This window comes from Lepidothrix coronata, unplaced genomic scaffold, assembly GCF_001604755.1.
Source record: "Lepidothrix coronata isolate B3197 unplaced genomic scaffold, Lepidothrix_coronata-1.0 Scaffold11, whole genome shotgun sequence".
Lineage (NCBI taxonomy): Eukaryota > Metazoa > Chordata > Aves > Passeriformes > Pipridae > Lepidothrix > Lepidothrix coronata.
Window position 1 is genome coordinate 3,920,863 of NW_016690191.1, and position 24,614 is coordinate 3,945,476.

Sequence of the window (24,614 nt, forward strand, 5' to 3'; positions counted from 1 at the left end):
AGATCATCATTTTTATTAAAGTTCACAAGCAGCTGAAGGGAAAAAAAAAAAAAAGACTAGAAAACGTAAATAAACGTCATTCAGCGCGTCGCAGACTGGCTGTGCAAAACGTGTGTTCTCCCCGGCAGCAATGGGCACCCGCTGCTCCGAAAAGACCTTTGTTGTTTGAAGCTGTGTCAAGGCTTTTCAGAGCATTGCATCATTCAGCTGGCCAGGCTACAGCTCAGCCTAATCCAGGGGCAAAAGGCAAGCCTGGAGCATCTGCGGATCTGCTGTGCAGGGAAGTGGGATGCTGGGTTGGTGCAGGACCAGTCCTTGGCAGTGGCCAGCCCTATAGAGGCCAGGCAGGAGCTGCATCCCTGTCTTGACATCCCAAATCCATGTGCCCTCCTTCACAGCATGAGTGAGGAGCAACTTGAGCTGACAGCTCTTGAATGCATAATCCCAAACACAGTCAGCAGCCAGCATGTGTGGATAACCTGGGGCAGCCTCAGTCCAACCAGGAGCAGGCAGTATGCAGTCAGAAACACTCACATCTCTGCAAGGTGAAGCCAGGATGTGGGGTGCCGTGGGAATAAGGGGGATCCCTCCCCTGCTCACCCTGCCATGCTCCCCTAATCCACTTGCTCTCCCTCTGAGGCCTCGCTGGTGGCAAGATGCCCCCTCCCAAGGCACGAGCTGCAGCCCTGTTTCTGCTCCTGTGCTAATTACACCCTCACCCACGCGGAGGGAAGCTCAGCAGACCGGCTCTGAGCACACAGTGGGCTTTATCTGGTGAATATCTGAGCAGTGGTGCCGGTGCCTTGGCACACTAACAGAGCTGCTGTGCTCTTCCCAGCAGCTGTGTGTGGGGAGCTACTCAGCCTCCAACCAAATCACAACCGGCTGCAGCGAGGAAAGTGGGAAAAAAAAAATTTAAAAGGCCCAAAGTGCAAAACAAAAAGCACCTGCCTTGTTTCACCACAGTACCTGGTGCTGCTGGCAGCCACCCCAAGCTCCCACACTTTAATGTTTCTACAGCCATCGCCTCCGTTGAGCGGCCAGAGGATGGGGAGGGCCAGGTGTTCTCACCCCATTCCCCTTAACAAACACTTCCAAGTCACCCAAGCAGCAAGCATTGACAATAGCAAGTTTGCCGCCTTTAAAAAAAAAATTAGTATCTCCTAACCCCCCAACTGAGTAACAAAAAGCACATAAGGGCTGCCCAGCAGTGCTTGCCAAGGGATGCAGCCTCCATCTCTCTGGTGCTGGTGGCCCACTGGTGCCCACAAGCCATCCCTGTGCCCCTCGTGCCCAGTCCCTGCCTTGCAGCCAGTGCTCCTGGCTCTGTGCCATCCCTGCCTGATGGCCAGTGGTGGGGCCGAGTGGCTCTTGGTGGCCCCGTGATGTGATGCCAGCGTAGAGTCTGGCTGTGCCTCCCACTCCTGGTGCCGGGAAGGGACGTGGAAGTTGCCTCGGAGTCCTGGGTGGGACGACAGGAGGGGACTCAGTCACAGTGCTGTCAGCTCCAACTGCACGAGAGGGGACATGGATGTGACTCTGGCATCTGGGGAAGGAAAGAGAAAGCTCATTAACCGGTGTGATGCTTGGCTCAGCCCACACAGGGGAGCATTGGCAGTTACTGGGGTAACCCCCACCCCAAATCCCAGAAATGGCTGGAGGTAGAAAGAAGCTGGCTTATTTGGGAGTTGGACTCTGCTTTGCTTGAGCATGAGAGGGGGGAGAGAGGGTGTTCAGCTGGGGAGGGCTCAGAGACGGGCAGGAAACTTCTGTGGACATGACAAGGGAATGAAAAATTGAGAAAAAAAAGAAGAGTTTTTTTTTGTTGGTTTTTTTTTGGCAGGGACGAGGGGCCAAGAACTGGAACAGACAAAACAAAAAGACCCTTTTTCTCTTTTTCCGCAGGTTCCTCCAAAAACATCCGTATCACTGACATTTCCAAGGGGTTGATTAATCCAGTCTGGGGCCTAGCTCAGACTGCACATGTTTCCATCTGCCCAGGGTTAGGAAAAGCCTGATTTTCATCGACTTTCCTCCCCAGGCCAGCCACTCCCTTCCAACGCTGCCTGATAAACTGGCTTCAGAGACAACCAGCCGCTTGGAAAGAGCAGCAGCGGCAAAAAATCTGCAATCCCTGTTTATCCGGCCTTGCTATTATACACATGCAAATGGGTTTCCCTAGGAGCCACTGAGAGAAACCAGCTGTGACTTTGTTCTGGCAGCTCCAGCGAGGTTGCAACAGGTTGCAAGCAACCACTCCAGGAGCACGCAGGTGAGCAGCAGCGTTTAGGAGCCAGGAGATTATCCTGGGCTTTTTTTAGGCTGCTGTTTGCAGGTACACAGGTTTTCACATGGGAAGATGTCTTTCTGTGAACAGGGCTCTGTGGATGGAGCCGAGAATGATGCATGGCAACAAAATTCTGTGATTGTTGCAAGGTAAAAGCTGGTGGAGCGCTGTTCCACATGGAAGGGAGCCACACCAAGCAGCACTAAATGTGTCTTTGCGAAAGCTTGTTATCTAAGATGTAATATAATAATCAGGAAAAGCCACTGAACAGATTTGACACAGCGTGTGTGGTATCAGAATATAGTTCAGGGCCTGACACGTGCCCTAAATCCTTGCAGGAGCTTTGGGGCCAAAGTTCATTTTAGGAGCCAGAACACCCTCAATTTACTTCAGCCTCGGTTGCTCAGCACCCACCCAACAGCAGGTACCAGCTGCTGATGCTGCCCACAGCCCTCATGGGAGCTAAGCCCACCAAAGGGCTCCAGTGGGAGCCATGAAGTGGGCTCTGAGCTTTCGGATGTGTCCCAGGAATAAGTGTCTGAGTGCTGCCCAGCCACCGGCCTCCCCTCCTTACAGCCCACAGACCGTGAGGAGGATCCTGGAGGAGCTAAAAAGCACCAGAATGGGAACCCCTGGGCAGGGAAACCCATGGCTTCTCACTGTGATGGGGTTTGGCTCATCCCATTTGTTTTGAGATGGGAATTCCAACACCTCCACCCCAGGGGAGCATTTGAGGCTCAGAAGGCAGCACAGAGGGATGCAGTGACTTCCCTTTCCAATTCACCCTCCCTGGCTGGACCATGCAATCTGAAACAACTGTCCCACTCCCATTTGTGACTCTGCCCCACGAAAATGAGTGTCACACAGGACAGACAGTTTGGAGAAGCCACTTCTAATGTGGAGACAGGCAGCTTGGAGAACCTGTTCCTGGTGAAGCCCAAAGTCACCTCCAGGGAGGTGTGGAGTTGTCCCCATCAACTGTCACTGCACAGGACTGTGACAGACCACCCAGCATCTTTCTCTGGGCTCCTGGCCAGGCTGCACTTGACTTTGTAAACACAGAGAGTCTTTATTAGCCGAGTGCTCAGTATTTTATTTCCCATTCGTAATGTTCTGCGTCCTCACGGCTCCAGGTGGGAGGAGACCAGGCTTTCACGTTTCATACTGCTAATCACGCTTGATCCCTGGGATTAGCTGCAGGTAATAAGCACTAAATTAATGTCACACGGCCTCCTTGGCAGGGCCGCTGGGACCTCTGCCGAAAGGTGCCCCGGCTCCAGCTGGGAAGGGCAAAGGCCATGCCCTCAAGGAAACATTTCCAGCTGATCAGCTTTATGCTTTAAATGAAAAGTTTATGATCAACATTTGCCAAGGACAGATTATTTGGGTTTCAGGGACCAGTTTATAGGCAAGAGGTTGTTTTTTCCATGAGTACAAAGTACTATTTCCTGCCATGTGATTGCCCAGGCCTTTCCCCACCAGCCCAGCTTGCTCTGCTCTGAGGGATGGTCCCTCCCGAGCCTTCTCCATCTGAGGGGGTTAGTATTGCCAAAGCACACTTGGACACAGCCAGCCTGCCTTCTGGGTGTTCCTACTTGAAGAAGGATCCCATAGGGCCTATCCAGATGTTGCAGTAGAGACCTTCCATGGTGGGAGCTACAAGCCAAAAGATCCCTCAGCCAGACCTGCTACAGGACAATGGTGTAGTCATAGGATCCTATAGACAGTTACCCCAGTTCCTGAGCCCAGTTTTGACCCAAGCACAGCCAAGACAGCCAAGGCAAGCACATGGGACATGGCTGGTGCAGCACTGCAACACATGCACATCAGAGACATTCACTCACCCATCCTGGTGCTTTATGTAAGGAGCTGTCACACTGGCTGAGGCCACAACAATAAATTAGTAAAAAAAAAACCAACCAAAAAATAAAAAACCTAAAGAAAAATCACGTGGAGAGACATTCTTTCTGGCAAGAGCTCGTGTATATTTTAAATACTTCTTTTAACCGAAGAGTGGAAGCGAAGCCAAAAAAGCACATAAAACCCTCACACAGTGACTTTTCACCAATTTAATCTGCAGGTTGGTATATTACAGCTCCTAGTTTTCTTGTGCTGTATCAGGCTCCAGATTACAGAGGGGAAACCTATCTATGCAACCCCCTGAAGCTATTTATTAGGTCTGACCAAACCAAATACAGTACGGAGGAAAAAGGGTAGGAAAGGAAAATAACATCACTGTGATTTTGAAGACTTTTTTATTCAGCAGCTGAAGAATCAACTCCCACCTCAAACTATTCCCTGTCCTATTCCCAGGAGCATGGCTGGTGTTGAGCTTTAATATTCAGATGCATCTGCTACCAGGGAAAATTAATTTTCAGCTCTAGGATGGCTCTTAAAGAGAGGCCCCATCGACCTGAGCTGAAAATGATGGAGTCCTCACACTCTTTGCTGCAATATTTAATAGCCAAGTGGCAGTTAATTAGATTACTGAGCCACTGTGACAGATGCTAGGCAACGCCTGAGGAGGAGAATTTGGAAAGGTCATTATCTTCCAGTGTTTGGAACACTCTCAGATCTCATTTTAACCCTTTCCACTCTCACCCTGCCCTCACGGTGGTCCAACTCATGTTAAAACCAGTTGTTTCACAAAGGCCAGAGCAATGCCCTAGGTGATTTTTTCCCACTTGAGAAAAGCAGGTGGTCACATTGGGCAAATAACCAGCAGATGTGCCAGGAACTCCTCCTTGGTTCCCAGCTGGCATCAAAAGAAATGATCACTGGGAGGTGCCAGCAATTTCCCCCGCTGGGTGATTCCCAGGCACACCAACCACACCAAGTGGGAAGCAGGGAAGTGAGAGGGTGTTAGAGGGTTTGAGCAGCATTCTTTCTTCCCTGTGCTAAGTGAAGTGGATTTTGATGAGTTTGTGGAAGAATTTCCCTCCCCACAGTCCCCACTTTCCAAATAAAACTGTAAGTGAAGCTTGTCAATCCCACACGCATACCAGCTCCTTCAGCTGGCTGGGATGTAGGCTCTGACCACCAAAGCAGGGCTCTGTGTGTTGCTGGCTCTGTGAAACCTGCAGACTGAGCTAGAAGAGGTGTTACAGACTTCCTGGTGAGATGATGGTATCCAACCGTTGCCCGTATCACTATCTGCTTTTACAAGGCAAGGTGAGAAGAGTTTTTGGCCTTTGCCTGGCCAGCTGTATCTCAGCAGATTGGTGAAGACATGCAAAGTTCTGTGGAGCCACACCGGGAACCAGAGGGGCAACCAAACATCCCACTGGGGAGGAGAGAGGAGGAATCAGCAGTCCTGTCCCAGTGGCACTGCAGCAGCACCTTCCCTGAGCAAGCAAGAACTGGAGCACCAGAATGAGACAGGACATCATGAGATTCCACCAACTTTCTTATTCTCACACACCTCAAAACACTGATAAACACATTCTTCTTCTGGTTACAAAACCCCTTCCCTCCCACTCAGGTCTTACACAGAAGTTTCAGAAGTTCTGATTTAACAAGCAACAGTTTGGATGATAAATAAACACCAGGGCCATCAAATGCATCGTGGCTTCTGAGCTTTTGCTTCTGCTACCCACTGAAATGTAAATACAGAGCATAAAAAGAGAGCCAGGATTTGCCAGCATTCCAAGGGTCACTTGCCTACATATTCATCAGTTCCGAATAAATCACCCAGAAAATCAGCAAAAATATTGAACTACTGAGACATTTCCAAAGCACTTGTGGCCCTGGTATCTCCCAGGACTCACCTTCAAGTGTTTTTAGAAACTTTAACTCCCTCAACTGCATGGGGACAGGATGTATTCTGCAGTGAGAGCCATGAGAGCAGGTGTGGACACATCTGCTCTCCCACCCACAGAAGGGTGACACTGTCACATCCAGCTACCTTGGAGGAAAGGGAGAGGAGCTGTGGCCTGCTTGCAACCATGCAGGTTGTAGATGTAGATGCATCTCTAAAGATGCTGTGAGGATCAGCTGGAAATAAGAGAACCCTGGGAGCTAGCTTGGCCTACAGCATCGCAGGACTGGCTACTCCTTCCAGGCTCTGCATCACACCTTTAAATCTCCCTGCCCCTAAAACAACCTCATGAACAACTTGGAACCCGTGGCTCCGGCACAGTGGGTGCAGCCGCAATTGAGGCAAGTTTCAGTTTAAAAGGAGGAGACCCTTACCTTATTGACCTCCTGGATACAAGCCCCCCGAGCCTTGCCCCTCCTCATGACGGCAAATGCTTCCAGGTGCTGACAAAAGCTGTGGGGATGAGCGAGTAAGGCACCGTTGTGATACAGTTCCACGTGTCTGATGTAGGGTCGTAGCAGTCCAGCGTTTTGCACCTCTGAGTGCCAAAGTAACCCCCTACCACATACAGTTTATTCCCTGAGGCCAAAGCGTGGCACGACATGCGCTTGGCCGTCATGTCCCCGATGCGTGTCCACTGGTCCGTCTCGCAGTCAAAGCGGTACGCGGACGCTGCCGTGAACTCTGTGTCCCCTCCCATGATGAAAATCTGGCTGCCCAGGACAGCGGCTGCCGTGTAGCGCCAGGGCTGTGGGCATTCGGCTTTGATCATCCATCGATTCTCAGCTGGATCGTAACACTGGACTTTGGACACCATGTCCCGGTGAATGCTGGTCCCACCAAAGACGAAAAGCTTGAGCCTGGCGCTCACCACCGCGGCGTTGCTCACTCCATCTCTCAAAGGAGCCACCATTGTCCATTTGTTGGATATGGGATCGTACTTCTCCACTTGCTTCAAGGAAACAGAAGGAGATGCGGGAAAGACTCCAGCCACTGCAGTGTGTCCACCAACCACATACAGGCAGTTTTCCAATTCGGCCGAGCCATGTCCAAACCGAGCGATTAACATTGGGGCAGCTTTGGACCATTCCTCATGAACAGTGTCATACACCCACACATCTTTTGAGACCCCATTCTCTGAGCCTCTGCCTCCAGTGATATATACTTTGCAGCCAATGGCACAGGCACTAAACTCCTTCCGTGGACTCGGCAGGTCTGCTTTGGGGATAATTTCCTTTGCTTTGTGGTCTACTTGGTAAATCTTATCACACATGAAGGTCTGTCCTCCCAGGATCAGCAAGGTGTGCCCAGCTTTGCGAGGCCTGGCACAGGGACTGGTGACGACTCCATCATTCTGGAGGATCTTCTTCTTGCATTGAATAGCTTCATCCAAGACAATCTTGTTCCTTTCATCCACCATGATCAAGTCCTCACAAGCCAAAGCTTCCTTGAGGCATTCAGAAGGAAGCAAAGCCAGACGAACATTCCTCAGAAGCTCTGGGAGATAAGCCTTCCGCTCATCCAGATCGTATTTCACCCACTGGATGACAGCCTTAAAGACTTTTTCTTCATCCTCAATTTCCAGCTCATCGCTGGAGATGAGGTCCAGCAAAGTGTCCTTGGAAAGGTTGTTGAAGTCCTCACTCTTGTGAACAGTCTCAAAGTTGACCAGGCACATCCTCCAGGAGAGCTCATAGAGCCGTCGGCACTGATGAGCATCCGAGAGCAGCATCATGCCCAGGCAGTTGGAAGGGTAAAGGTTCTTCTCCAGGAACTCGGCCGCTGCATCTCGGACATCATGGAACTGCAGCATGTCTCCAGCTTCCAGGAGGGACTCAGCGTTTTCCTCATTGATAATGATCCGAGAGGAGTAGGCAAAGTCCAGCAGTAGCTCCAGCACCTCTGGGTGGAGGCTGTCATGGAAGTTCACCTCATCATCCAGGCTCTCCCGGAGGCCGTTGCTAAACATGGCCTCGAAGTACCTGCTGGAGGCAGCCAGCACTGCCCGGTGGCACGGGAACGACCTGTTTCCTGCCCAAAGAGTGACATCGGTGAACATGCAGTGCTTCCGCAGGGTGTTCAGGTGGGACAGGACACAGTCCGGGTGGGAAGCTTTGTGAAAAAGCAAGATGTTCATGGAGCCCGTGCTAGTCCGGGATTTACGGTTCTCGTGGACGCTGACTGACATGATGGTAGAGCTCTTGCCTGCAGGAGAACAAACAGGAAAACCATTATTCCCTTGTCCTTACTGATGTATGGCATGGAGAACATGTGCATTTGCTATCCAACCCTGGTACACTGCCAATGGACCTCAAACATGAGGCACCAGCTGATGCCCCTGTGCTCCTGCATCCCCACTTGCAGAGCCCGTGCCTCATGCACTCTCACATCCTCCAAAAAATTTAACTCAGGCTGAACAGGGTGGGAAGGCAGAGTGGGGTGAAGAAGGGAATTCTCCACTTTAGTTTCAGCAACAGAGCAACAAAGTGAAGCAATCAACCCCCAAACTTGGTGGTAGATTGTCTCAACAGCCCCTAGAGGGTATTGGCAAACCGCAGAAGAGTTATTTTTCCTTAGAAAACAGCATCGAGAGAGCAGACTATCCAGGATAAAGGGCACTGGTCTGTTCCTGGCTGAGCAGTGTCTGGCTTCTGATTTTCATATAGATTGTTGCTGCAGGTTTAGGAAAGGCAATTGCTAGAGGTTTTATTTATGGAATATTTAACTACCAGCACAAGTCAAAAGTTTTGAACAAATTTTACCAAAGCCATTTGTTGTAGCTTTTGATGATAAAACTCACCACACACTTCATATGATTTAAACATTTTGCAGGACAGATTCACATAAGAGTAAAACAAAAGAGACAGCCCAATTACACTTTTTACCAGACAGGCAGAAGCAAACACAAGGCTTTTATTAGCTACTATTTCATTTAAGTGCTACCTGATACCGTTCTTTGCCTGTAGAAGAATACTCCTTTGGAATAATCAAATTAATACTACCTAGATGATAAAATACAAGTAAATTACTCCAAAATATTTTAGCCAGCTGTATTTTGTTCCTTGTGTGACTAAAGCAGACAGACAGATATGCAAACAGCCCTCTCTTACAGGAGAAAGTCAATGCTGAAGTTCGTAGCACAACTGTCCTGAGGTTTGAAAAATGAACCCAAAAAAAAGAGAAAAATGGGTTCATCCTGCTGTACCTCCACTCCAGCCACTGAAATGTTTAGAAATCAGTCATTAGCCAGACAGTTGGGGAAGGTCTTTCAGATGGTTTCTTCATGTTGATGTTGGTTGGATTTTTTTTTTTTTAAGTTCCTCTTCACAACCAGAGGTTTCTCAAGGGTCTTTCTACCCTGCAAACACAAGGGCTGCAATTCAACCCTATCCTCCCCAGCTGAGCTCTCCATCACCCCAGCCCAGCACTGGGGGGTCTCGGGGGAACCCACGAAATGCTGGGAGCACGGACGCAGCGCTCCCGGGCTGCCGCAGGTCACAGCCTTGACCTGGCGGTGACCTGGAGCTGCACAACCCTCCCACACTCCACGGGTGGATGACCTCAAGCAGAGGTGGATGGCCAGATAAGCTGCCTGACTCAGGCTCTGATCATGTGCTTCCTACCCCTGCTTCTCCAGCACATCCAAAAGAGTCCAAATTAGACAAACAGTTGTGGGTATGTTGCTCCTTCCCCCCTGCTGCCATGAATTATTGAAGTTGGTCTTCCCAAGGCCTCACTCATTCCTTAGGGCTGTGTCACAGTCCAGGGAAAAATCTCTGTGCTCCTCCATGTAGAAATGACAGGTTGCCCAAGCAGCCGCAATTCCTGCTCAGCCTCTGAGTCAAGGCAGGAGCATTGATGCAGGTAATCAGGTTGGATATGTACATGCCATCACCAAAACCCCTGCAGCCTTGCTTGGGTTGAGGCTGACAAGCTCATTTCACTCGTGATTGGAGGCTGTGCAGAATCAAGCCTCCAAAAGAGGAAGGAAAATGCCATTATGAAACAGCACTTTGAAGTGCATCTGAAGGAAATGTTTCCAACATCTACCCAGCACAGGAACAACACTAATTTAAGAGGTTATATGGATTCCCATGTCAACACCGAAGCAAGGAATACAAATGAAACATTTATGAGTCTGCTAAAAGCTATTGATTTAGTTTCCTATTCCTACAACCTCAGAAACCACCCTGCCATTGCCACTGCTTTCTTTGCTCACAGCTCAGGTCAGCTATTCAATGTTAACCTTTGATTTGCTTATGCACAAAAAATGAAGCAATTTATACAGAACAGCTATGGAAACAAACACAAGGATTGCAGGGACGCAGCAATAATTTTTCTGACACTAAGATTAAAAAATCACTACTCAGAATAGAAGGAGCAGGTCATTTAGAAATTAAAATGTCTGTATAAAAGCTGCAGCACAGCCATTTTATATATATATACACACACATACAGATACATATACTGTGTGCACACACACACATATATTATATATATATAAAATCTCAGGCTTCTACCATCAAACATCTAGCCCAGAGAACTTGGTAGCATTCTATCTTATGTGTATTAAACAACATTCAGGGAATAAACTGGCAGCTTCCAGTTCAGTCCCCAGCACTGCTCTTCATATCACCTTGTCCCAATACAGGCACCAACTGATCCCCCCCAGTGCAGCTTCAAGTCTGAAACCTAAAGAGGCCACAGTCACAGCCCCTTTACTTGGCCTCTCCTGGGGCCGGGTTATGACACTGGATGCTACTGGTCACAGATGAGCAGGGCTAGACAGACCACTAAACTGAAACTAAAGCAGCCTCTGAACTCTGGGGTGCAGCCAGCAAGCCTTGCTTGTGGTTTTCAGCAATATCCAAACAGCTTTTTCTGAGGGCTTCTTGAATCCTGCCATAGTGGCACAAGCAGAAAAGTGGCAGGTACTAATCCTTTCCCTCACAAACACACCTCACCGCATTCCTCAGTCTACCAGAGACCTTGGCATCATCTCACCCCGATCAGACAAACAGAAACTGCAGGCAGCAGCTATTTCATCTGGTGGGTTTCTTCCAAAATCTAGCAGCTCACAAACCTCAGAAGCCTGCAGGTAAATGATCTCCTACAATTTCATGATGTGCACAAAAGTATGCTTCGATTTAAGCAATGTTTAACTGTGGCGATGAACAGGCTGGACCCATGACGTGTGCACTTCTCTGAAGCGGACACATGCAGAGCAGAATTTGGCCCCTACCACACTCCTTGCTTCCCTTACCCAACTACTGAGCTAAAGAGAAAAAGCAGAGCCACTCAGAACGAGGAATATTTTACTCAAAGCAACCTGTCAGTGGCTCCCGCCAAGCTCCTGCCGCTCTGTGAGCGCTCAGGGGTTATCGCTGTTCCCAGCTGCATCTTCCATCAGGCAGGAAGCTGTCGCTGGAACAGCTGTGTCAATGAGAATAGCAGAAGGCATGACCTGAACAAACTGGGGCTTGGATTTCTCCATGCTGCATTCATTTTTTTTAACTTCGAAAGGCAGTTATTGAAAAAATAAATATCTACTGCATAACCTTTTAAAAGGATCTTAACTGCACGCAGAGGCAGATGATAATCCTTCTTCCATATGGATGAGGGCAGAGGGGCATCAGCTTTTTGACAGCTATCCAATGATGTCTGCTGGCTGTAGTATTCCCCTGGCTGTCTACAGCCTTTGTACAGCCAGGATAGGAAAGACAGGTTTTTTCCAGCAGAGCAAGATAAGGATGCTTTGAAAATCCTTCCACTCACCCAGAGAGAGCAGACAGCAACCCTGAAGGAAGGAAGGAGTTGGCTCAGCGAGAAAATACTCCTCAATCTCAGTTCATGAAGAAAATACCCCAGCAGTCTCTCTGGACAGGACTAAGCTATAAAAGACAAGGGGAAAATCCAAAAGCACAGAGATGGCCAAACTCCCACTCAAAGAAGCACAATTCTCCTATCCAAGAGCCTCGTGCTTCCTCCAAACCATGTCCCAGCAGAAGACTGTCCCTCCCAGGCTGGTGGGTCATCATGTCAGAGCCCTGTTGGAATGGGTCATTAAGAGAACTTTAGGAAACACTCTATCATCTCTTGAAAAATCCAAGCACCTCTTAGACAGACACTTTGAAGCTGTATCAGGCCCTGTCCCCAATCACAGAAGAACTGCACATGAGAGGACAGCTCAAAAGGACTATTGATACATGAACTATATTTAGCCAGGCTTGGGGCTTCCCCTCCATCTCAAACTAGCAGCCCCTCCACAAATCTGCAAATTCATTCACTATCTGCAGGGAATTACCAGCTGAGATCCTGCTTCCTTCAAGAGGACATTTGAGAGTGAATATGTTCCCCAGTGGGACTTCAGGGGATCAAGAATAATTTCTGCTTAGAAAGGCAAAACTACAGGATTTATATGTGTTCTCCCAAGACTGTAAAGGTTTGCTAAACACCAACAAAGAGCCCAAATCCCATGATCCCAAGCTGGGCACTTTCTGTTTGCCAATCAGAGAAGCAGCAACCAGAACACATTTCTTTTTGCCCCACTCAACCATGAACTATTTAAAGCTGTAAATAAGTAAATAAATAAGCAGTAAGGCTCCCTGCTGGCTCAGCTCAGAAGACCTGGAAGAAGCTGCTCATGCTGCAGCTGAGATTCATTCCCAAGCAGTCAGACATATACAGGCCCTCCGTGTATGGGCTGCACTACAACCTAGTGCCACTCCTTCCAAACCAGAGCAGACCTACCTTGAGCAGGCAGAGACAACAGGAGTAAACCCCATTTTTATTTTCTCTCCATTTCACAGTATCAACCCTGTGGGGTGAAACACCATCTTGAACTCAGCCAAAATTCAACCTCTCCCTGGAAGCGGCGGGATTAATTTTCCCTCATCCCAAATATCTGGACTTTTCCAACACTTTCATGGACTCCACCACCTGGTGCTTAGGCCAGCAGTGCTATCCCAGGCCAAAATTACTGGTATAGAACCAACTTCCCCCTTTTTACTGTAGAAAGTAGCAAACTAGAAACATAAAGTCACCCACTGTGTTTTCTTCAGAGGGAAGAGCTCCTTGTAAAGCTGCTTAGAAGAAAGAGCAGTGAGAAAACAAAATGTCAAACACAGAGCCAGATACAGCTGTTTCAGATGCGATTTCCCTGCACTGGAGACCATCAAAAGGTTTGAGAAAGGGGATCTGTTACATGCAGGCATTCACGTACTCAGACACTGCTCGAGCTTCAAAAGCGGAAAAAAAACAGCAGAAAACAGGAAAAGATGGTGGGGGAGGGAGACAGACAACAAGAAGAGGGAAGGAACAAATGTAACGATATTTTCAGATGATTTACCTCTCCTTGCATAACACAGTGGACTGTCAGGTACACAGATTGGAGCTGCTTGAAGTGCTCAGTACTAATAATGCCCTTCTGTAAAGAGTGCTTGAGATGAAAGGAATTAAATAGCACCTGGCATTTAGTGCAGCACCACACTTGTTGAGTGTGCAGCCTGGGCTGCTGCCAGGTGGGCAACAAAGGACCTTCACCACATCATCTCCCAGGCACGCTCTCTGTTCTGTCTGTGCTCCTGCGCCTGGATGCAGACTTTGCTGTCTAACAAGTTGGGTTCATCTCCAGCAATTCTGGTGAATTTAGTGGTTTACCTGTGTCAGCCAAATTTGTTCTTGTCCTCCTCAGGATGACTAACGCAGCAAAGATGCAACTGTGATTTTGCACACTGGAATTCAGACAACATAACTGCCATGAATCAGAGGGTATCGCTCTGGATTTGCCCTTCCTGACAAACTCTTGATGTTTCATCATATTTGCAAATAGGTAAGCAAAGGAAAGGCAGCTGACTCCATCCCGCCCGCACAGAATTCCTGATCCTGCCCCAGCCTTTGAGAATGGAAGGCATCCTTATCATTTCTTCTCATTTTCTCACTTCTGTACATCCTAGACAGAAAACAGAAAGACCATGTGAAAGGCTCCTTCTGTTGGCTCAGACAGAAACTGGGAGGTTTTCCAAGCCCAATTCTGTAGGCTCCAGGAATCAGATTGTCTGGAGAAGATCCGGGTACATATCTGAACGTTTTGAAACTCAGTCTCAGAAACTCGATATGAGTTTCATATCCCACTCATATCCTGATATCCCATTCTCACTAGTACCCACCATTCCTCCCTTTAAACCCATGCCCCACTCTGAGCCCAGAGCCACCACAAGCATCTGCTGAATGCCACTTACCACAGAAAACAAAACCAGTATTGCCAATCTGTACCAATTAGTGAGGTTCTTGTTTTGTCTTGCAAAAGCACTGGTAAAAGGGGCAGTAGTGCCTCAAATCTATGACATGAACAAATCTGAGCCAAAGGCGATCAAGTTCCAACCACAATAAAAATACCCATAGGAAATCCACTTTGCACACAATAAATGCAGTTTTATTTGCAAATCAGGTATTGGACTTGCTACTCTGCAACTGAGATACTCCATAAAGCTTCTTGAACTACCTGTGAGGCAATCAAATAACATTCTCTCGTTCATCACTAAGCACATTGGCTTTGCCATTCCTGGGAATACCACACCCTCTTACAACCACTACCCAAATCGGGATAAGTAACGCTTTTAGCCACAGTCTAGGCTCCAGACAATGGCTTTTCATTGCTATGCCCCAACCCCAGCGGATCTTTTCAGAGCCCCTGATTCATTTCAGAGGTTTTGTCCTCCCCGCCTGCCCTCCAGCTCCGCTCCTGAAAACACCCCATTCTGCCAGATCAATCACAGTCACTCTGCAGAATGAGTGGGGGGCTGCAGAGAAGGCAAGCATTCGCAATCCCATCTCCCAGCTTATACTCAGAAAGGCTCCAGAATGGAAGTAGCCTGCTCGATCGCAGTGTCTACCCCAGCCCCATCTGGGCAGGATAAAGTCCTTTTCAAGCAACCCAACTTGCTAATGTGCTGCAAAGGCAAAAGGCCCTTGGTACTTTAAGGAATTACATGCCACTTCCCAGGGAGAGTTTAGGAGACAAGATGTGGTACACATCAAATTAACACCAGAATAACCACAGCAGTTGCTGACTCCAGAGATCATATTCAGATCCTCCCACTCTCTGCGTGCTGTGCCCAGCTCCCGGCACTGAGGCTGGCAGAGCCCAGTGCTCCGGTGGCCAGGCTAACCATAAGCCACGGACACTCATACCAAACAGGTCTGTCTGCCTGCTGTCAGGGCAGGATTGCAATTTTGGGCCCAGCCAGTTAAGCTGGGGCTTTGTTTTGCTTTCCCCACTCCCCTGCCAGGCAGGAGATCATGGTACAACTGCCAGGTTTGGTTTGCTCATTTGCAATTCTGGCTGGAGTTCAGAGCCATGGAGATGGGAGGCCCTCATGCCTTCTGAACCGATTAGCCCTTGATGCTGATGGGCATGGAGGACAGCCATTCCCAACTGTATTGTAAAGCTCTGACAGATATTGAAGGGTCTGGGGCTGCAAGGCAGGATATTGCTCATCACCCTCTGGCTCTGGACAGAAGGAACAAACCTGACACCCATCTCTGATCTTTCTATTTAAGTACTCACACAGCATCAAATCACACACTCAGCCTTCAAGTTCTGGGCCACTGTGGGAGCACTGCAGCAGCCCAGGCTGTCCTGGGCATCTGTGCACACACTGCAAGCAAACCAGAGTGATTGCCAGTGTGGTACGGTAATAAATTTGCCTCACCACAATCTGACAAGCTGCTATATTAAACTGGTAGTCTTTGCAAAGTCTAATGGTCAGCAAGCAGACAGTGGTTACAGCACATGCAACATTCCCAGGCTTGAGCAGAGGGAAGACAGAGCTGTCTGTACTGGCTGGAGTGATACTAATAGTCACTACGGGGATATAAAGCTGATAAGCAAAGACAGACCAACGTGTTGGTGGTTAAAGGTCAGACCAGGGGGCTTGGGGTGGCTTGTTACAGCTAAATGCTTCCTAGCCAGCTTTCCTGCAGCCACTGCTTCAGCAGTGCCAGCTACACTCACTGCAATTCAATTACAGTCTGTAAAAGGCAGGAGTAAATCTACCCCACAGTTCAAATGCTGACACCACTTCAAACCTGGGCCTTCCACAGTCCCTGAGCATCAGCAGCCGTGGACACCCTGGGCCAGCTCTGCCTGTCCTGCTCCACCTACTCACACCCAAGCCAAGGCAACACTCTTTTGTAATGCTGCCACTTCCCTCCCCACCTCGCAACACACTGCCTGTCCTCTTCGACCTCCACAGATGGCCACATCCTGCCCTTCCTGTTTCACTCATTCACCTCCTAAACATTGCCTAAAAACCTCCTCTGGCTCCTAAGAAGGATCTGAACTCCTGCGGGCTTTGGGGAGCGGTTGGTTACCACCATAGGGACAAAAATGCCATCTTAAGTCACACATGCATATGTACACATAGAAGTGTGCACACTCCTTGTCCCCACTCCAGAACATGTCTAGAGCTGGTCCAGAGCTGGAAGGACCATATTATATATCAGACACATGCTCATTTTTACACATGTGGCATAGATGTCATGCAACATCTTGTCATCTGTTTCCAAGCTGTCACCTTCACAAATTTCTTGTGCCTAGCTCCTTCAGTCAAACCTTTCTCAACTGGCCTTATCTCCTCTCAGAAAGCACATCTGAGACATCATCCTCTCTGCTTGAGCTACTTGAAGCTGCCCCAAGCACAGCATGAGAGGATACCACGCTCTGCACACAGGCTGAAGCAGGAGGACTTCAGATAACAATCCTCAAATGCTTTAAAAACTGAACAAAAAAGGGATGCAAAATTTAAGTTCCTCTGTGCTCAAGCTGCCTACAGTCTCCCATGTCCATATTATGGTGCAACCAATTTGCTTCTGCAGCAATTTTCACTTCGGCTTAGCCCTGAGAATCTTGTGCCCACCTCCTGCAGAGCAAACTTCCACCTATGCCTCCTCCCCAAGTGCTTTACTCAGCCTTATCACAGAGATAAACCAGAGCAGATGGTTGGGGTTTAAGACACAAAAGAGACAAAATGTGTTTTCAGATAAGATTTGATCCAAAGCAGCAAACAGAACAAGGAAAACAGAGAGGCCCCAGAAAGGGTCCCACGGCACTAAGGCGTCAGACCCTTTGAGAGGTGGACAGAGAATAGAAAGTACAGAGAGCTCAGAACTCTGGAAGGAGACTGTCACCAGAGCAGCTGAGCCAACAGCAGCAGCTGGCCACCACCAGGAACACGTGGGGTGTGTTACACACAGCTCGGCTTGCTCCTAAGGTAAGTTCAATAAAAAACAGGGTCACGAGACACAGGAAGAAAGAAGGAAAGACAAGGGAAGTTGCCAAAGTATAAAGGTTATAGAGTTGCTCGTTCCTCTTCTGGCTCTGATCTGTCCTGGAGAGGAAGAGGTTTGTTAAGGGTAAGATTGCACAGCACCCGGACTGTAGAAATCACTCCCGCAGATCACAAGGGGAACACACACAGAGATTGCCAGGAAAGGAAAACAGTCGTGACACAGGGACTCTGCACAGGAATAGTATGAAACACTCGGCTGTCTGCTTACGAAAAGCTGAGGACAGATTTTCCAAGCACAGATTTGGCTGATCTAAGCCCCCACCTGAACAACTATAAGCAGATAGATAAAGAAAATAAATAAAAAAGCAAAAAAACAAACATTATCAACAACAAAAAAACAAACAAAAGAACAACTACCAAACAGCTTTTAACTTTTTTAAATGTCAAGGGGATTGTGAGGACAGCGAAGGCAGGAAGAACTATTTATTCTCCTCTGTCAGTTCAGCTCAGTCACTCACACAAACCTGCTCACTTTTCTAGACAGGGCTGCTCGAACCGATTTCATCAGAGGCCATGGAAGTTGCGTCCCTTAGAGCACAGTTTTGAGATATATATATATATATGTATGTACGAGAGAGGGGGGAAAAAAACCACCCCAAAACCCAAAAAACAATGCCACTCTCATATCCAAAAGATTAATGGCTGGGTTTTAATTTTTTTATTATTATTTATTTTTTTCCTTTAGAAGAGAAAAGCCCTTCTCCTCCCTAAACCTTTCCCTGATGCCACAATGATGCTCCGAACCCCGGCGAGCCCCGGGCCGGTACCGGGGTAGGGGGGCGGCACTCGGGGGGTCCAGCACATCCCCGAGCCCCCCAGGCTCCCAATCCACCCAAGCAAACCCCTTGCTCGGAGGGGGCCGGAGCGGGTCTGGTGGGGGGAATCACTCACCGTTCTTTCGGCCACGGCGAAACCTCTGGGAACGGCAAAGCCCCCGGCGCGGGGGGCGGGGATGCAGGGCTGGAGGAGGGAAGCAGGGCTGGAAGCAGGGATGGAAGCAGGGCTGGAGGAGGGATGCGGGACGGAGGCGGCGGAGCGCGGAGCGTTGCGCGGCCCCCGCGCTCCCCGCGCACAATGTCCCCGCCGGGCGGGACCGGCCGCGCGTGGGACCGCGGGGGCGGGGCCGGCCGCCGCGGCCGCCACCAATCAGCGGGCGCCGCGCCCGTGACGCGCCATCTCTGCCACTCCCCTTTCGGGAGCAGCGACCAATAGAAGAAAGAAGAGACGACTTGTGGGCGGGGTCAGTGCGAGCCGTAACGCCCCGGGTCCTAAAGGCCGGGTCAGCCCGGCCGAGCTGCCTCCGCCCCCCCGGGGGCCGAAGCGGCTGGGGGAAACCGCCCTTCGGGCTCGTGGGGAGCCACCCGTGCCACGCCGACGGCACGGACCCGTCCCCTCTGCCCCGGCCTTTGCCCTCTGAGTCAGCGCCCCCCCGGCTGCGCTTGTCCCGCAGGATTGGCATCCCACGGAGTGATGTCACCCACCCACCTCCCACCCACGCCTGCAGCGGGACAGGGGAAGTCAGCGAAACTCTCCTAAAAATCCAGGCATATGTGTGAAACCGCCGGGCTCAGCAGAATTTGAGCGCGTGGGGAATGCGGAGGTCACAAGTCGCACCCCCGGGGTCCCGCTGCCCGCAGGGAGCGGCACAGCTTGGGGTCAGATGGAGCCTGGCCAGGGTCCAGTCCCTGCGTGGGGACCACCCGTGGGACAGTGCCGTCATCTGGAAGGAGCAGGGGGGGACCTGGAAGAGTTCCCTTCAGCAACACCCGCGGGCTGAGCCAGGGAAACTCATTTAGAAACAATAACATTTTCCAAAACAATAACATTTTTCAAAACAATAACATTTTCACATAACGCAAGAGCAGCTGGAAACAGCAGTGCCTCTGATCCCACCCCTGTTTTCCAACCCCTGCTCCGGAGTGAGGCACAGCAGGTACCTGCAGACCTGCCCTGTTGAATAATTTCACTGTGAGTGGCCATGCCTTCCCTGGGATATGTGGAATGTTCCAGCCACCAGAAAAAAGAAGCTGAAAGTTTTTTTTATCTACACAAATTTTGAATACATAGAGGATGCAGAGAAGAGCTGTTCCTTATCTTCTCCCACGACCCCATTTCTCCAGGGCCTTACTCCCTATACTTAGTCACAAATGTTCTGTAATAATATTCAAGTGAAAAACTAGCAGTTCTGTTAAATGTATCTCCTCAGATAATAGCTGGATGGAAATATCCGGGTCCAAATGGTGCTGAACCTCCCGTACACCCAGCGATGGACTGTTTAAGGGCTGTTCCTTCCAACCTAGTGAAGGAAATCTCTCCAGTTTCCCACTGAAGTAACTACCACTGCTTGTCCCTGTTTCACAGCAGTGACTGCATTAAAGTGCTGCCTGCATGGCCAGTTTCACATGCTGTGGTCATGGGAGGAGTTAGATGGTTGCTGCTATGGGGATATACTGAAACAAAAATTCCAATAAATACAAAATTGAGTCCCTTCTTTTCTTCCCAGCTTGAAACAGAAGGTCAACTACGGCTGGCAGAGGCTGTGCATGGTAAATAACAAAGTACACTGAAGATGTTGAAGTGTATCAAATTCCTGGTTTTTGGATCCGTATTGTTCCGGGTTCATTGCAGTTTAACTCTTGGACTGCTGCTGTCTTCCCAACTACAAGCACAGCTACTCTTCAAGAGGCTGAAAATTGTCCTGAAGCCTGCTAATGACTTTAATGAGCTGTTCAGGAAGACAACAGGGATTTGTGCAAGAGGAGGGTGTGGTGGCATCCTGAACACATCTGTTAAACAACAACGACATGAAAGACAAAATTGATTTTCCCTTTTCCTGCTGGGTTCCACCCAGCTGCTGCAGAGTATGAAAGAGCTGTGGAGAAAAGCAAGGCCATATTTCTTAATTCCGAAGCGCTTTCACGGTGCCGCTACAAAAGCAAAATGCCATCCCAGCAACCTGTGTGGGTGAACCCAGCCTGTCCTCTGCAACCTGGCAGGGGGGATTCTGGCAGCTGCCTGTCATAGGGACCTACAAAGCTTAGGAGAGCTCCCTGCAAAACTCTACCTGAAAAGTTGCTTCTAAGACACGATGTCCATAGCTTATCTCCCACCCACCAGCTTTTGAGCTGTGTGACTCCCTCACTTCCTCTGGCTGCGGCAGAGCTAAACAGAGGGCAGTCCCAGGAAACGCTGCAGGAAACGTCCTGTGCTGTAGCAGTACACACATCTGGTGTTAAGATGCTCAAGCAGATGGGATTAGGATCCTAGCTTTTGTTCCAAGGGAGCAGCAGAATGCCAGATAGGGCAGTGATGGGCACACCAGACACACAGACTGGCAACCACTGTGAAGGAGGTGGGGAGCCAGACAACTGAAAAGGCAGGGACAGCACAATGGGAATACTAAGTAGCGAAGGAAAAAAGCTGGCAGACATTTTAAAATGTTTTTAAATCTCTCGTTAAAGAGGATTTAAGAACGAGGCGTATGTAGGGGAAAGAAGCTTAATTTATGATGAATGTTAATACCAGCTCCTTACATATGGTACTTGCCTCGAGCATCCCTGAGGATTTTTGAGGGACTAGTGCTGTGGTTATGATTTCAGTGTAAAGGGGAAATTCTCGTGCATTATTAAACAAATCGTGCCCTGCATTGGCCTTTGGTTTGATGTACGTGATGTGTAGTTGATGTCAGCCAGCTGGGAAGATAGGATTCTGCAACTTGTTGGCATTTTGAGAATAAGCTGGGAAACTGCTGACTGAGATCCCCTCCTTCATCATGAACCATCAAAGGAAAGTGTTAATTTTTTAAAAATTTGGAAAAAAAAAACAACGAAGTTTTAAATAATAGTGTTTACCCTTTGGCTATATATGTTTAGGATAACATTCATTATGGATGGAAAATTTAAACATTTGCAAAGTTAAACATTTGATTTAACTTGTTACAGAAATCAGCACTAATTGTCTGGTTCCCATTACATCCTCCCTTTCCCAAAGATGGAGAGTCAAAAGATTTACCGTAGCCAAAATTCACTAGCAGGTTTTTTCCATTTATATCATAGATCTAGATCCTGAGGTAGCTAAGTAGCTGACCTTCATAGAAGTAGCAGGAGGGATAAAATCTGGCCAACAAACCAAGTTGACTTGTGTGCATCTATTTTCCCCTGAACATTTCCATCCTACAACACCCCACTTTCCAAAGGGTTAAATAATAAAATTAGTGTTTTCTCCTCTAGGTCACTGCTTGCAGTCCATCACAGGTCATGTCACAACCAGCTAATGGCTGCTAAGTGGTCTGAGTGAAATTAGTTTAGTGGGTCTCAAGCCAGAAGCCAGTTGACAAATGCCCAAAAATCAGTACTCCAATTGGCTTCCTTGCTGGCAGTCACAGTGGGTTGGTCAAGGCAATGCAAATTCAGCATTTCCCCGAGGCTAGGAACACAGACTAGGTTGCTTGTGAATACTTTCCTCTGTTGTGAATGCCAAAAGTCTTCAGAGAAGGTCACAGCACAATGCCATGAGTGCCAGTGCCTGAGGACCATGCTATCACCCTAAATCCAGCTATCCAGGGAACTGGTGGGAGCAAAGGTAGGAAAAGCTGATGAAGACTCCTTGCAGAGGCAACCCTGACATCAAGGAGAGGATGCAAAGTGGCAGTGGGAGTGTTGATCAAAGTTTTCACCCTTCGGCTTGTCCTGCACGGGAGGGCAGGTTGCAGAGCTGCCAATCAGACTAAACCAATTTAGCATTCCCTGCAGTAACAATAAAAATCCAATCTCCCTCTCTCTGCCTTTTCCTCCTGATGCCAGATTTAAACGACCTTACTTTTTTGGCAGCAGGAAACTTCACAATTAAATATAGAAGCAGAGCAGACTTTGGGATAGAACTTCCAGCCAGGGAACAACAGATGGCATTGTTTGCTGGGCTGGAAAAGCTGCATCTGCTCCTAGAAGAAATGCTAATCGGAGCTTAATTAGGCATTCAGAGGGAACCGTATCCCATCCGCAGGACAATGGCCATGTGTACACAATCCTGAAAAACACGGGGAAAGAGATACAAAATCATCAAAAATCCTCACTGGACCAAGTCCAAATTAAGCACATAATGTGACAGGGTAACCCAGAGACTTTCCCCATGCTGAAATCCATCCAAGCCACTCAAAATAAAATTGTAATTGTCAAAGACTTATTTGATTTCATTTGCAAGTGGTCAGAGATTTTGTTTTCAATTTCAAAGCAAATAATTCTAGCCTAACACTGGAATCAGATCCTACCCTGGCCGCTCTCTGACTCGCTGAGGTGTGGCAAGATTAAAGGGTAGCTGAGATCTTATAGCAAGTACCACAAATGGGGATGACAGAGTCTGAAAGATCAGTAGCACACACCTCGCTCAGGATAACTGATCCCTCTATAGAATCTTAAACGAAATAAAGAAGAGGATGGTGGAAAATGTTCCCTCGTTCACTCCAACTAGGTGTTTAAGCACAAAGGAGCCCCATGATGTGCAATGCCGGTGCATGTGAGGACATTGCTCCTCCTTCCCTTCTCAGCCCTGCCAGCTTCCCCCAGAGGTGCGGGCAGGCAGGCAAGAATCTGTGTCCTTCTTTCAGTGTCTTCTCCTTGGGATACCAAAGCACCACCTGAATTTGGAGCTGGCAAAACAAAACTGCCCAGTATTTCACCAGGAGACTGGCCCCAGCTACCAGTTTTACCGGCACTGCAGAGATCCCTGTTGTGCTGAGGCTTTGCATTTCAGCCCCCATCTTGTTTTAATGTCCTCTTTCTCCCCTGCTTGGTTCACAGCAGCTCATCTGACCAACCTGGTCTAGTGGAAGATGCCCCTGCTCATTGCAGGGGGTGTTGGACTGGGTGATCTTCAAAGGTCCCTTCCAACCCATGCTATTCCATGATTCTATGCCCTGGTGACTGAGACTACTCTGTGTACCTGGGCTCTCCAGGCCACTTCAGATGCCTGGGACAATGTACACCTCATGGGCAGTGCCAATGGGGACCCCGCTTTGCTGATTGTACACCCTACTTCCAATAGCCCTGGAAACATTCTGCATGGGTAAAGCAACACCCAGGTCCCTTACACCTAAAAGATGTTAATGAACAGGGATCATTACTGATTTCAAACAATACTTTCCAAACATTGCCAGAAAATCACTAGAGAACAAAGGCATTTTGGAACAAGTGACTTAGAGCTGCAGTAAGAAAAGAGTTTTCTTAGCAGTGAGGCAACTTTCAGCAATTCCAAAGAGTGGTGAAGAGAAATGTAACAGGATTCTAAATAATTTCTGCCTTCAGCACCATTCTCCTTTGGAGGGATGTCAAATCCTGATCTGGCACAAACCTCAGGGCAACTAGAAGTAAAAATGGTCCTCCTGACAAAAGACTTAGTGGAAGATCATGAAGCTGTAGGCCCTGATCACCCTTATTCCAGGGATTACTATGCCCCCCACCACCACAGTTTTGAACCCCTGACTTGGCTGGCTGGCTCTGAACAGCCTCCTATGGGATGAGTGTGCTCTGTATCCCATTAAACATCATGACCCTCATGATGTGTCTTTGAGAGAAACCTTGGAGATTTGCTGACTGCCTGTAGCTCACTGACAGATTTATTTCTACTCTAATTTGGAAAAGACTTCTCCAGTGGAAGTGGTGGCTGTGCCCTTGTGCATGCTGACCTGCAGCTGGCCTTCTCCCAAGCACTGTATCTCCATGGTGTGTGGTGGGGGGAAGGAACTGGGAGCAGTTTTTGCAGAAAGGCACCAATTGCAGGTGTCCAAGGTCACAGAAATCAGGGAAGGCCAAGTGCAGAGGTGCTTCTGTCTTCTGGAGACAGCAGAAACCAAACTGTCTTAGCAGTGGGCTGCATTCTCTTCAGAGGCTGTCCAAGGAACCATTACCTTCTTATGATAAACCTGAGACATTCAAGGTGTCAGAGCTGCCATCTTCCTGCTGTTCTTTGCCTGTGGACTTGTAGGATTGGGAGACCTAGCAGCCTGGTTGAAGGAGAGATGTCCTCACACCATGAGGTTGTGCTAAACGAGGCCACCCTGCCAGCACAAGCCTTGGACTCAGCTGACTCCAGAGTGCTGAAGCTCAAGGACATGACAAATGGCAAACGTCACAAGGTCTCAGCTTTCTCAGGACAGCTGGAGAGC

General features: G+C 48.8%; 1 protein-coding gene across 3 annotated transcripts; it reads right to left on the reverse strand.

Moving 5' to 3' along the window:
* KLHL25 (kelch like family member 25) lies at positions 1 to 18,538 on the reverse strand. Of its 3 annotated transcripts, none has more exons than XM_017805148.1 (3): positions 18,347 to 18,538; positions 6,479 to 8,309; positions 1 to 1,546 (listed from the first exon to the last, which is right to left on the reverse strand). In XM_017805148.1, the coding sequence occupies exon 2, from the start codon at positions 8,290 to 8,292 to the stop codon at positions 6,523 to 6,525; it is 1,770 nt and encodes a 589-aa protein (XP_017660637.1). In that variant the 5' UTR covers positions 8,293 to 8,309; positions 18,347 to 18,538; the 3' UTR covers positions 1 to 1,546; positions 6,479 to 6,522. The 3 variants fall into 3 exon arrangements, with proteins under 3 accessions (XP_017660637.1, XP_017660639.1, XP_017660640.1); XM_017805150.1 differs by lacking the exon at positions 18,347 to 18,538 and adding an exon at positions 11,880 to 12,924; XM_017805151.1 differs by lacking the exon at positions 1 to 1,546 and adding an exon at positions 3,337 to 3,481.
* Positions 18,539 to 24,614: the final 6,076 nt, after the last annotated feature.